Below are 12,573 nucleotides of genomic sequence, written 5' to 3'. Positions count from 1 at the left end.
GGCCGCTGCCCCACGCGGAGCACTCGCACGGCCTCGTAACGATTTCTCCTCGTTTCCTTCCTCGCAGCCGAGTTTGTGATAAGTCTCGCGGAGAAAAACACCACCTTTGACACGTTTAAAGCAGTTCTTCTGAAGAATGGTGCCGAGTTCACTGTGAGTGAGAGCTGGACGTTACTTACGCGGTCATCTTGGTCCGGTTTATCTCCTGAAGCTTCTTGTTTTAAAGAGCGAGGTGTGGGGAGGATTAGTGCCTGTTTGTTGTTGTTTTCAATTGGAAAACTCCTGTTCAGCAGTTGAGGATTCCTGCCCCAGCCAGCCCCCCCCCTTTCCTGTTTAAAAGCTCATGTAGTCTTTGCAAAGGGTTCTGCTCATCTTCTTGAGCATCTAAAATACGGAAAAGCAACTTTTCATGAAGGTAAATGTTGCTGTAAGTCTTTGTGTGTGATATATGAGTTCCTCGGGAGTAAGCACAGTTGGATTAAAGAGAGGATTGAAAGTAGGAAAGTCACTTAAATGGAATTACCAGAATAATTTCCAGGTTCAACTTACTACATGTTTTTAGGATGTGGCCAGTGAATCTTCAGAATTGCCCTTTTTCAGTGGTGCTGATAAGCCCTCACTGGTGCTTTCTCACAACGAAGCCCGTTTTGTACTCGTGCTTTAGACTAAAGTATTTCATTCCATTTCTCAGGATTCCCTTATTAGTAATTTGCTGCGTCTCATCCAGACCATGCGGCCCCCACCGAAATCCTCTACGAGCAAAGGTATGGAAAACCAAAACTCTCAGTGGGCTTCTGGTTTTTGGCCGTGCTTGGGGCAACTGGTGTGGTTACTGTCGTAGGCTTGCAAGGCTTTGCATCTGACCGTGGAGTGGGAGGCTCTCTGTTGTTAGCAGCAGATAAGCAAAGCTGTTCAGGCTCTAAACCCACCCCGAGTGCACTGTTCAAAGCATTAATGTCTTTTACAGATTCACTGTAAAACAGAAGGCTCAAGCTCTTCTGTTTTGGTTTCTCTTTTCTCAGTCTCAGAAGCAGTTGTCAAACCCAAGTCAGAGAAGGAAAAGCTGAAGGAATTGTTTCCAGCTCTTTGCAGGCCAGACAATCCCAATATCAGGGTAAGGTCACGATTTCAGATTTCTTTGGTCTAAGAAAACATTGTGAGGCTGTTTCTCTTTGTTTCAAGTTGTCTCAGGTTTTTTTCACGTTAACATGTCTCTTGCTGATGCATGGAGAGAAGTGGGCTGTGAGAAATGAAGCACAGAAGAGGCAGAAGGTTGATATTATTGCTTATAGTTCCCAAGAATGGCTGTTCCGGCAGTCGCCACGTGGATGCTGTTTTGCAGGATAGCTGGAAGATGAGGCTCTTGTGACATGGAAGTTGGAGCCTGGCCTCTCCTATACAGTGCTGAAACTAATGATGGGTTACAAACTAGATACACGTTTTGGCCATTCAAATGCTCTGAGGGATTTGCATGTTATGTTTCTGTAATAATTTGAAGTATTGAGGTGAAGCTTTTTGTATGAAAGCGGAATTGCCTCAATATTGTGGCTTTACCTTTTCTCTCCTAGAACACGGATTATGTCTGATCTTTTTATCTCTTACATGCCTTCTAAATAGACGTGTGTGGTTATTCCTTCTGTAGACCGATTACCAGCCTTCTAACAGAGCAGTTCTCTGTTCTCACAGACTATGCTGGATGAAGATGATGTGAAAGTGGCAGCTGATGCACTTAAAGAACTGGAAGCTCTGATGCCCAGTGCGGACAGACAGGGCAAGCAGAGGAGCAGTGACCACAGGCAGGTTTCTAGCATGTGTCTGGGGAGTGGCAGTTGGCAGTTGGGTTTCCTGCTCGCTCTGTTCTGTGGAATTTCACTGCAAATACGTTGTGTTTGCTTCTCAGGGCAAAGAAGAAGAAGAGGAGCCGGAGTCGTAGCAGGGACAGGAGGCGCAGGCACAGGTCGCGCTCCAGGTCTCGTTCTAGGACTCGGGATAGGAACAGGGGAAAATCCAGATACCGGTCAAGGAGCAGAAGTCGGAGTCCAAGTAGGGACCATAAAGATCGAGACAGATACGTTGAGAAGAGCAATGAGAGATGGAGGGACAAACACATTGACCGTCCCCCACCTGAGGAGCCTTCCATTGGAGACATCTACAACGGCAAAGTCACGAGCATAATGCAGTTTGGGTGTTTTGTGCAGCTGGAAGGACTAAGGTACTTTCTGATATTTGTAATAAATCTGGTACTATTCAATCCAGGGTCCTTTCCCTGTTAGCATCTTGGAGGCTCTAAAGCTGCAGTAAGGAAGGCTGGGGTCGATGCCAAGAGAACGTTCTTGCAGAAGCCAGTTTATGAACACACACAATCAGTTGACAACAGAATGCTCCAGGCTGTGAATGGTCTGCAGGACTGTCAGTAATAATTTGTGACATGTCAGGCCCCTCTGCTTCACCTGCAGGAAGCGTTGGGAGGGCTTGGTCCACATCTCGGAGCTTCGGAGAGAAGGACGTGTTGCCAATGTTGCTGATGTGGTGAGCAAAGGACAAAGAGTGAAAGTCAAAGTCTTGTCCTTTACTGGATCCAAAACCAGCCTGAGCATGAAGGTATGGAAGACATTCTATAGTGCTTATAATAACAGTTTGTGGGGCCAGTATTTTTAAAGATTATGCCTCTTTTTTGCCATTTTTTACTCTTTTTGATGAAAACTAATGCATAACCCCTGAAGGAGTTAAAAAACATGGAGCTACTCTTCCATGTTTGTGGCCTATTACTTCATATTCATTTCCTGTAGCATCTTGTGATGTAATGTTCCTAACAAGCTTTTGACTTGATGTGGTAGCTAAGAGACAGGGCAAACCTCAAGTTGCTGTGTTTGTCTTCCTTTTCCAGTATGAGCAAAGCATTTTGTTTTAGATGAATTCAGGGTCATTGCTGAGGCAGAGCAGAGTGTTCCAGGCCATGGGCTCTACTTGCCTCACAGGACCAGCTGGAAGAAGAAAGTGCAAACCAGCATTTTCTGTGTATGGGCTGTTGTTGGCAGTGTCTCTCTGAGAAATGTCCTCACCTTTTCATCTTGTGTTAGAGGAAGCACCAATGTTAAAAGATAAGGAGAAGTGTGGTACAGGTAGAGCTGATTGATGCATCAATCTGGTGTAGGATGTTGATCAAGACACTGGGGAAGACTTGAACCCAAACCGGAGGAGAAACCTGGTTGGAGAAACCAATGAAGAAACATCTATGAGAAACCCAGACAGACCCAGTCACCTGTCCCTGGTGAACGCCCCGGAGGTGGAGGATGACAGCCTGGAGCGGAAGCGCCTCACCCGGATTTCAGACCCGGAGAAATGGGAAATAAAACAGGTGTGTTCTTGTATTCATAGAACCTCAGAATGGTTCGGGTTGAAAAGGCCTCAAAGCTCATCCAGCTCCAACCCCCTGCCACGGGCAGGGACACCTTCCACTAGAGCAGGTTGCTCCAAGCCCCTGTGTCCAACCTGGCCTTGAACACTGCCAGGGATGGGGCAGCCACAGCTTCTCTGGGCACCCTGTGCCAGCGCCTCAGCACCCTCACAGGGAAGAGCTTCTGCCTCAGAGCTCATCTCAGTCTCCCCTCTGGCAGGTTCAAGCCATTCCCCTTGTCCTGTCCCTTCATCCCTTGCCCAAAGCCCCTCTCCAGGTTTCCTGGAGCCCCTTTAGGCACTGGAGGTGCTTTAAGGTCTCCCCTTCAGGAGCCTTCTCTTCTCTAGGCTGAACCAGCGCAACTCTCTCAGCCTGGCTCCAGAGCAGAGCTGCTCCAGCCCTTACAGAGCATTCCTTTGCTCTGCAATCACAACATTCCCTTGATCCTGTTTTACAAATCTTCTAATTGCATTAGAACTGAGACCTCATAGGCATGAGCTGTGTTTGTTCATGGGCACAAATTCATGTTGTATTTATTCTGTTCCCAGATGATTGCAGCTAATGTGCTTTCCAAGGAAGAATTTCCTGACTTTGATGAGGAGACTGGAATTCTTCCTAAAGTTGATGATGAAGAAGGTACCGTTTCCAAGTAGTCTTATTATTGTTGTTGTAAATTCCTTGTGTTTCTGAACATGTTTTGATTCAGAAAGAGAGAATGATACAAGTGGATGTGAAGGATCTCAGTTTGCTGTGATCTTAAGCATCTGGAACTAGGGTTGCTCTAGCCTGATCATTAGTGCCATTTGGATGTACCCTGTCTGTGCATTCTTATTTGTGGCATTTCCACAGACTTTCTAAGTACATCACAACCCAGAATACCCAGGAAGCACGGTTTGAGGAGGTACTTCTATGTACCCGAAAGAAAATGTTTAACTTCTCTATAAAACTGTCACTTGGGTTTCAGATGAGGACCTGGAGATTGAGTTGGTTGAGGAAGAGCCACCGTTCCTTCGAGGTCATACTAAACAGAGCATGGATATGAGTCCTATCAAAATAGTAAAGGTAAGAGATGTCCAGGACTCAACCCAATGTACTTGATTTAATTAAATATTTGGGAATTTAACAACCAATTTTCCACCTAGACATCACTGAGAGCCCTGAAAAGCATGATCACTGATCTTGGAAGATCCTTCCTTTACTTATAAAGCTCGGTTCTTACTTAACTGGTTGACAATGAAGTGAAATAATAGAACCAAAGTCCACATTAGCATGAAGCAGCAGCAACTGTTTCACATAAGTGTGTTAGAACCTTCTTTCTCTGCTGTGCTTTTTCTTACCTTTTGAAAGTAGAAGATGGTCGAGAAATACTTAGTTTTCATTGGCTGTTTCCATAGTCCTTCTGACTCGACAGTGAAGGATGCTCCATGTTAGTCATAGTCACGGAAGTTCATGAGACTTGGCTATTGGAAATCTCCTGGAAGTTAAATAGATAAAAAGTTAACACCTTTTAAAGCTTCTGAAGGCCAGTGATGACAGAGAGAGAATTGAAGGAGTGGGAGTGCTTGGAATCTTAGCTTTTTTTCTTGCTTTCCAGAATCCAGATGGTTCCTTGTCCCAGGCTGCAATGATGCAGAGTGCTTTAGCTAAAGAAAGACGGGAACTTAAACAAGCCCAGAGAGAGGCAGAGATGGATTCTATCCCCATGGGGCTCAACACACACTGGGTGGATCCTCTCCCTGATGGTATGTCTGAACACGTGGAAGTGCGAACTGTTTGTGACAGCTGGGCAACCCAGAAGTGTCTTGATGCTGTGTTTGTCTGCCTCAATTTTCAAGTGAGGCAAAGAAGAAACGCTTTTCCACTGAAGTGGAAATGGGAATGTCAAGGGAAACGTGCAGGTGTATCCTGCTCTCCAGGAAAGGTGTGCTGGGTGGCAAAGCATTTTCTTTACGTGGATATTAGCGTAATAGAGGGGGTGTACATGGAGGAACTTAAGTACTTAAACCCACAAGCACAGAAGGCATGAATGATGGATAATAGGAGCAGGATCATCAGGGTCTGTGCTGTGTGAACCTAGATGTAATGGTGAAATTATTTCTTTCCTAGTGGATGGAAGACAAATAGCTGCAAACATGCGAGGTATTGGAATGATGCCCAATGATATCCCAGAGTGGAAGAAACATGCGTTTGGTGGCAACAAAGCTTCTTATGGTAAGAAGACCCAACTTTCCATCATTGAGCAGAGGGAGAGTCTCCCAATCTTCAGACTGAAGGAGCAGCTGATACAAGTAAGGCTCTTGAAACAGAATTCTTGTTTGAGCAAGCAGTAATATCAGATCATCTTGGTTTGGCTTGTTGTCATGTGAAAAGCCAGTTGGTCATTTTAAGCGCAGAGCTGCAGTTTGGAATAATTGTTTTAAAGGATTATATATCTGCATATTTTAATAAACACCCATATATTTATTGGCTTAAGTCAAAACTGAAACTAGCATCATGTTGGCAAGGGATGAGTGAGCTGAGTGGTTAAGCAGTTTGCTGACCTGATCAGTAAGAACATGTGTGGCTTTTGTCTGGGTCAGCAGCAGGTCTCAGTCTAGTCTCACATACACTGTGTTGAGTTGGTTTGGTTTTTGTTCCTGAATATTGACAAGTGTGTTTCTCATGACCTTTTCTAGGCTGTGCACGACAACCAGATTCTGATTGTTATTGGAGAGACAGGATCTGGGAAAACAACCCAGATCACCCAGTACCTGGCGGAGGCAGGGTATACGTCAAGAGGGAAGATTGGATGTACTCAGCCTCGCAGAGTGGCTGCAATGTCTGTTGCAAAGAGGGTGTCAGAGGAATTTGGTTGCTGCTTGGGACAAGAGGTGAATTTCCGTGATGATCATATCAAAATAAGCATGAGGAAAAGCAGGAAAAATCAGTGCTAGAGCTAGTTTGTGTGTGTGGCCATGTGTGTCTGCCCTTGTAGGTTGTACAGTGAGCTCTTAAGAATAATCAAACTGGGCATTAACGGTGCTAAGAACTTAATTCTGGAGCGTCACTTTCTGTGCAACTCTTCTTTCTAGGTTGGCTACACCATTCGATTTGAAGACTGCACTAGCCCTGAAACTGTTATCAAATACATGACAGACGGCATGTTACTGAGGGAGTGCTTGATAGATCCTGATCTGACCCAGTATGCCATTATCATGCTGGATGAAGCCCATGAGAGGACCATACACACAGATGTGCTCTTTGGACTCCTGAAGAAGGTAATGCAGCATTTGATATTTATTGCTTTGGTGTCCTTTTTATGCTATGTATGAGCTCCCAGGAAAAGGTTAAGTCGCAGAAGTCAGGTTCATTCCTGTGCTCTTCTGAAGCAAAGCAAATGCTCAAAAGGGTTTGTAGCCCATAATTCCATAAGATGAGCCTCTTGTGAAGACACAGCAAGCAAAATTGAGCAGAAACAATGAGGATTGGCAGTCCAGGGCGCTCATAATGATGGATGAGCAGAGGAGTGTTCTTGCTGTGCTTTTCCTTGTGTGACGGAGGCTCTCTGCAGGAGGTGCTGCTAAGAAGGGTTTGAAATGCCACCTTAGTGGGCGATTTGTTCTGAAATTCTGGGTACTGGAATGACCTGTCCTCTACTCAGACCCTAAACCTGCTTTCACTGGTCACATTCCTCTGGCTTAAGTGCCATGTGTTAATAGTCCCAAAGGCAACAAATGACTTGAGAACGTTCTGTGCTGCTCCAGACCGTGCAGAAGCGGCAGGATATGAAGCTGATCGTGACATCGGCAACGTTGGATGCTGTGAAGTTCTCTCAGTATTTCTACGAAGCGCCGATCTTCACCATTCCGGGCAGAACGTACCCAGTAGAAATCCTGTACACAAAAGAGCCAGAGACAGATTATTTGGATGCCAGTTTGATTACAGTAATGCAGATCCACTTGACAGAGCCACCAGGTGAGTGGAGAATGGTCTAGAGTTATGGGTGATTCAAAGACAATAGTACCTATGAGCAAGGTCTTTCTTAAGTCATGGCTCATGTATTAGTAACATGAGAAAAATGCTGTCAGCACTATCCTCTATTGTTTGAAAATACAGTAACTGAAACACTGAGAAAGTTGGGGGAAAGACTGAAGAATGTTGCTTGTGGCTAAGAGATGTTGCCCAAGGGCTGGCAAAAGTTGGGGATCCACTGCTTTGAATGGAAAGGGTGAGGGATGGAAATGTGGTCATGCAGGAGTTGTACTGAACAGTATTGATTCTGTGGATGGTGTAATTTACTTCCTGTGTAGGTGACATCTTGGTGTTTCTGACTGGTCAGGAAGAGATTGACACTGCCTGTGAAATCCTCTATGAGAGGATGAAATCTCTAGGACCTGATGTTCCAGAGCTGATTATCCTACCAGTCTATTCAGCTTTACCCAGTGAAATGCAAACCAGGATCTTTGACCCTGCCCCACCAGGAAGCAGAAAGGTAAGTTCAGCTCAGTGTGGCTTCAGCTTCTGCTGATATGTTTTAATAGTGGGATGTATTTCAGTGCTAATCTTTTTTGTACTTCTAATTCTGTTAGTTACAGCTTTAGACAAAATCATGTAATTCTGGAGAAAAAGTGGCTTATATGTAGCTTAAAGCATGTTTTTGCATGTTTATAGGCATATGTATGTGCCTATACATGTTCTTGAAGCCTTTGAAAATGTAGATAGAAACATCTGGTGCAGCAAACCTCTGTGATATGTTCTCAGTCTGCTTTTTAGTGCTGCGTTTAGAGGATATTAACTTCAGTGAAATCTAAATGCGGTTCCTGTTGGATGGATGCAAGTTTCCTAGCAAACAGTGAATAACTAGAGATACGTGCTCTGGTAGATTCTTCTCTCAAGATGGGCTGTTTTGAGTGATAGGCAGGAATTCTCCCTGAAGTCAGTGCAGTGTGCTTACAAGCTTACAATGATTTCCCACTTGGTTTTAATTATGGATTGTATCATGCTTTTCCCCATATTACACAGATCAAAACCAAATGTAGATATACTTAAAACCTGGCCTTCTTTGATTACACGTAACGCTGCTTTCTTCTCTTCTGTGAACACATTTCTCCTTTAGATGATAAATGATCATAGCTGCACTGACAGCAAACTGTTCATATCATGTAAATGGGTTAAGCCGAGCAGCAAGGTTGGCTTGGCAACCAGACACACAACTGCTGCTGAGTCACACTGTTGTTTGCAGGTTGTCATCGCCACTAATATCGCCGAGACGTCTTTGACTATCGATGGAATATATTATGTTGTTGATCCTGGCTTTGTGAAGCAGAAGGTTTATAACTCCAAGACTGGAATTGACCAGCTGGTTGTTACACCAATCTCACAGGCAGGCATTCTGTGTTTGATTTCTTCATCCTTTATTAACCCTGCTGGTAGTGTGTATCGTGATGAAATGGCATCCAGGGACGTGGAAGCAAAGTGAGGAATGGCAAAACCACATATTTGATAACTCCCGGGGATTCCTTCAGGCTGTGCCTAAGGAATACATACTTTCCTGGCTTGTATTGGAAATCTCTTCCTGTCAGTACAAGTAAAATTGTGAATAGTTGATCGCTTGATTTGACTTGTGTTCACCTGTGTCTGTTTGCTCACTGAGATGCCTTGTTCCCTTTAGGCTCAAGCAAAGCAGCGAGCAGGAAGGGCTGGGAGAACAGGGCCAGGAAAATGCTATAGGCTATATACAGAGCGTGCTTATCGAGATGAAATGCTAACCACCAACGTGCCTGAAATCCAGAGAACTAATTTGGCCAGTACAGTGCTTTCCCTCAAGGTGGGTATTTCACCAGCTTGTAGCAGGCCAATGTGATCATAAGCATTTCAGGAAACAAGCGTCTGCCTCACTGTTCGATGGTGGCATGCCTGTGGCTGGAGTTTGGTGTCTCCCTTCTCAGTGTTTTAATTTGGCTTTTCTCCACTCCCTCTGCCCAGGCTATGGGAATCAATGATTTGCTCTCCTTTGACTTTATGGATGCTCCCCCAATGGAAACTCTCATAACTGCCATGGAGCAGCTGTACACCCTGGGAGCTCTGGATGATGAGGGACTGCTCACTCGGCTTGGGCGCAGGGTAGGTGAAAGAGAATACTACTTAGCACTGTCTGGGTTGCAAATATTTAGGGGGTGACATGAGAGTAATGGCCTAAGGAGTTGCCTAGTGCTGTTGGTTTCCTTTTCCTATTATTCTCTTGTGTTTTACTGGTAGCTTTTCACTCACCCTAGTTAACGTACCTTCTGCTTTTAAGGAACAGCTATTATTTCTCCTTATTCATAGGATTACTTTTATTAATGTCTAAAAATTTCCTGTAAGTATTGGGAGATTCTTGGGATAGTTGAATACAGACAGATAATTTGCTTCATGCTGAGTAAAGTTATTCTGAGTAAAGCACACTGCTTTGGGAAGGAAGCAAGGAAGAAAGGGCGACTGCTCTCTTTTGCACTGAGAGAACTGAAGGTTTTGCCAAGATGTTGCAGGGTATCTTGAAACAGGTTTCTTGCAGATGGCAGAATTCCCCTTGGAGCCGATGCTGTGTAAGATGTTGATCATGTCTGTACATCTGGGATGCAGTGAAGAGATGCTGACAATAGTCTCCATGCTGTCTGTACAGAACGTGTTCTACAGGCCAAAGGTAAGGAACCAGCAGTGTTATTGTTCGGGTGGGTTTTCTGGGCCTGCCTCAGAGTGAGCATATTTGACACAATAAACCTGTAGCTTTGTTAGGAAGTCTCACATTCTCTTTTGTGTTGCCCAGTAATCACATACAACCTTAAACCAACTCAGTCCCAGCTCTGGAGTTCAGAGTGCCCTGGTAATTTTCAGGTACACAGAATGTATTTCATCATGGCTATCCTACCCTATGCTGATTTCTTTTAAGCCAGCAAGCAGCAGCCTATGCTGTGGTAGGATTCCTCAACAGCAGATTAGAATGGATTCTTCTTGAATCCATTATTTTTCATGATGATGAACTGCTGCAGTTCAGTCTAACTTCCATTGTGATGTGGGTAGCTGCAGTGTTTGATTAATGTTGTTTCTGCACATTGGAGATGTGGGGAGAGGTGGGTATGTCAGCAGGGTCAGAGCTGCTGCTTCAGCTCCTTTGTGGATGAGTAATTGAGGTTGCCTTTAGAGTGGTGGAAAACTAACTGGTTCAGTGCATGCATATGCTTCCTGCTGTATGCATGAGCCATTTAGGTTCTTCATCTTCTCTGGTCACCCTCTGGTCACTCCCTTGTCACGCATGGGAGAGACTTTAGGAGGGGTCTCCCTTTTGGCAAGAGCAGTTCTGGGCTTTCCTTTCATACAGGCACAGGTCTGGCTTAGTGAGAGCCAGTGACCCTTAGATTCTCATCACTTGGTCCTTAGTCACTCACCACTCCAAATTCTGTGTTGTCTTCTCAGTCTTACATCATCTGTTTCTTGGTAGACTTAAAATGTCATGGTATGAGTGACAAGGAGCCCATGTCCATGTTGCACAAGGATTGTCTCTATGCTGATTGATGGCTATTTTGTGTGTTAGGATAAACAAGCACTTGCTGATCAAAAGAAAGCCAAGTTCCATCAGACAGAAGGTGACCACCTCACCCTGCTGGCTGTCTACAACTCCTGGAAGAATAATAAGTTTTCAAATCCCTGGTGCTATGAAAACTTCATCCAGGCCCGATCCTTGCGCAGAGCACAGGACATCCGCAAGCAGATGCTGGGCATTATGGACAGGTGAGCATGGCAAGAAGGACAAGTGGTGACTTTGCTTTCTTGCTGGTCCTACGCTGTAGTAGGTACCCAGAATTTGCTGATCTGACATTGGGAACTGCACCCAGGCCTGAAGGACTCTAATTTTCTTGCTAACTCTTGTCTGGCAGGCACAAGCTGGATGTGGTATCCTGTGGGAAGGCAACAGTTCGGGTCCAGAAAGCCATCTGTAGCGGCTTCTTCCGAAATGCAGCAAAGAAGGATCCCCAGGAAGGTTATCGGACACTCATTGATCAACAAGTTGTCTACATCCACCCGTCCAGTGCTCTCTTCAACAGGCAGCCAGAATGGTAAGGAAAGCAGCATCCTGTCATTTTCTATTTCAGCTCAGACTTTGTAAGTTAGAAGCTCGTGGTGTGCACTGCTTGTGGGGTACATTCAAAGTGTAGGCTGCTGCTTTCTTAGCAATGAGCAGAGGGAGAAAAGCTGCTTTTAGCTCTTTCTGCAGTTAAAATTAGTGCCTGTGCAGAGGTGAGATGGACTTTCTGAGCCAAGGACAGGCCCAGAGCCTGCAGTTCTGTGTTTCTTATTGTGGAAGTGAGTTTAAAATGCTGGGTGTTAGGGAGGGGGTGGAAGGGGAAATTGTTTTGAGTGGAAGGAAGTAGTTCTGTACTGAAGAGCAGTTGTGAAGTAGGAGAGGAAAAAGAAGAGCTCTTCTGCAGCCTCTCTTGGAGCATAAGGAGCCTTATGCTGAAGGAGGGTGAAAGGGAGATAAAGGGGCAAGCTCACATTCTCCAGCCTTTGCATTCTCTCTCTTGTTTGGAGAAACTGATTTCAGAGGCGCTGTCCCTTTTCCCAGGGTGGTGTATCATGAACTGGTGCTGACCACCAAGGAATATATGCGTGAAGTGACAACCATTGATCCTCGCTGGCTGGTGGAGTTTGCTCCAGCTTTCTTCAAGGTTTCTGATCCAACCAAGCTGAGCAAGCGGCTGGAGCCCCTCTACAACCGCTACGAGGAGCCCAATGCCTGGAGGATATCCCGTGCATTCAGGCGGCGCTGAGCCTGCTTCCCCCAGGTGTGTATGTGTGGACCGAGGCTCCTGCACTGTTGCAAAGAGTCCTGAATGAAAGGACCTTCAGTTGAAGCTCGATTCCAACAGGAACAGGAAATAAGTCTTTTCAGAGCAGAAGCACAAGGGGGCGATGTGTGCTCGTGTCAGCTGCCCCTCAGCTTCCACAGCTGCACGGCCGATGTCCTGGGTCTGCTGTGTTCTGACATGGTGCTTGAACCGTTGTTCCTTGGTCATTCTCCTTTTAAGAGAGAAACCCCAAGACTCTGCAGTCTGGGTGCAGAGCTGAACGGCAACAGAAGGGTAATGGATAGGAAATAGTTGTTCTCCAGCCTCTGTTCTGAATGAGCAGAAAAATGTGGGCTGGAATAGTTTGTTTCT

General features: G+C 45.3%; 1 protein-coding gene across 1 annotated transcript; it reads left to right on the top strand.

The window, feature by feature from the left end:
* Positions 1–72: 72 nt before the first annotated feature.
* Positions 73–12,183, top strand: DHX8 (DEAH (Asp-Glu-Ala-His) box polypeptide 8). Its single transcript, XM_010014807.1, has 22 exons — positions 73–153; positions 692–764; positions 1,029–1,114; positions 1,687–1,796; positions 1,901–2,212; positions 2,457–2,601; positions 3,155–3,358; positions 3,946–4,033; positions 4,362–4,459; positions 4,992–5,139; positions 5,504–5,685; positions 6,073–6,267; positions 6,469–6,654; positions 7,141–7,351; positions 7,687–7,868; positions 8,619–8,759; positions 9,048–9,203; positions 9,362–9,499; positions 9,930–10,058; positions 10,947–11,143; positions 11,290–11,469; positions 11,979–12,183. Exons 2-22 carry the CDS (start codon positions 731–733, stop codon positions 12,181–12,183), a joined length of 3,327 nt encoding a protein of 1,108 aa, XP_010013109.1. The 5' UTR covers positions 73–153; positions 692–730.
* Positions 12,184–12,573: the final 390 nt, after the last annotated feature.

This window comes from Nestor notabilis, unplaced genomic scaffold (genome assembly GCF_000696875.1).
Source record: "Nestor notabilis isolate BGI_N333 unplaced genomic scaffold, ASM69687v1 scaffold16445, whole genome shotgun sequence".
NCBI classification, from domain to species: domain Eukaryota; kingdom Metazoa; phylum Chordata; class Aves; order Psittaciformes; family Psittacidae; genus Nestor; species Nestor notabilis.
Note: the sequence above shows the minus strand (reverse complement) of the source record. Positions and strands in the feature narration are given on the sequence as shown.

Bases quoted from the DNA above. Each gene is read 5' to 3' on its own strand.
- DHX8 (XM_010014807.1), top strand. From the start codon at position 731: ATGCGGCCCCCACCGAAATCCTCTACGAGCAAAG. The intron at 1,797-1,900 runs GCAGGTTTCTAG...TTTGCTTCTCAG, and splicing joins CAGAGGAGCAGTGACCACAG to GGCAAAGAAGAAGAAGAGGA. The intron at 2,213-2,456 runs GTACTTTCTGAT...CTTCACCTGCAG, and splicing joins GTGCAGCTGGAAGGACTAAG to GAAGCGTTGGGAGGGCTTGG.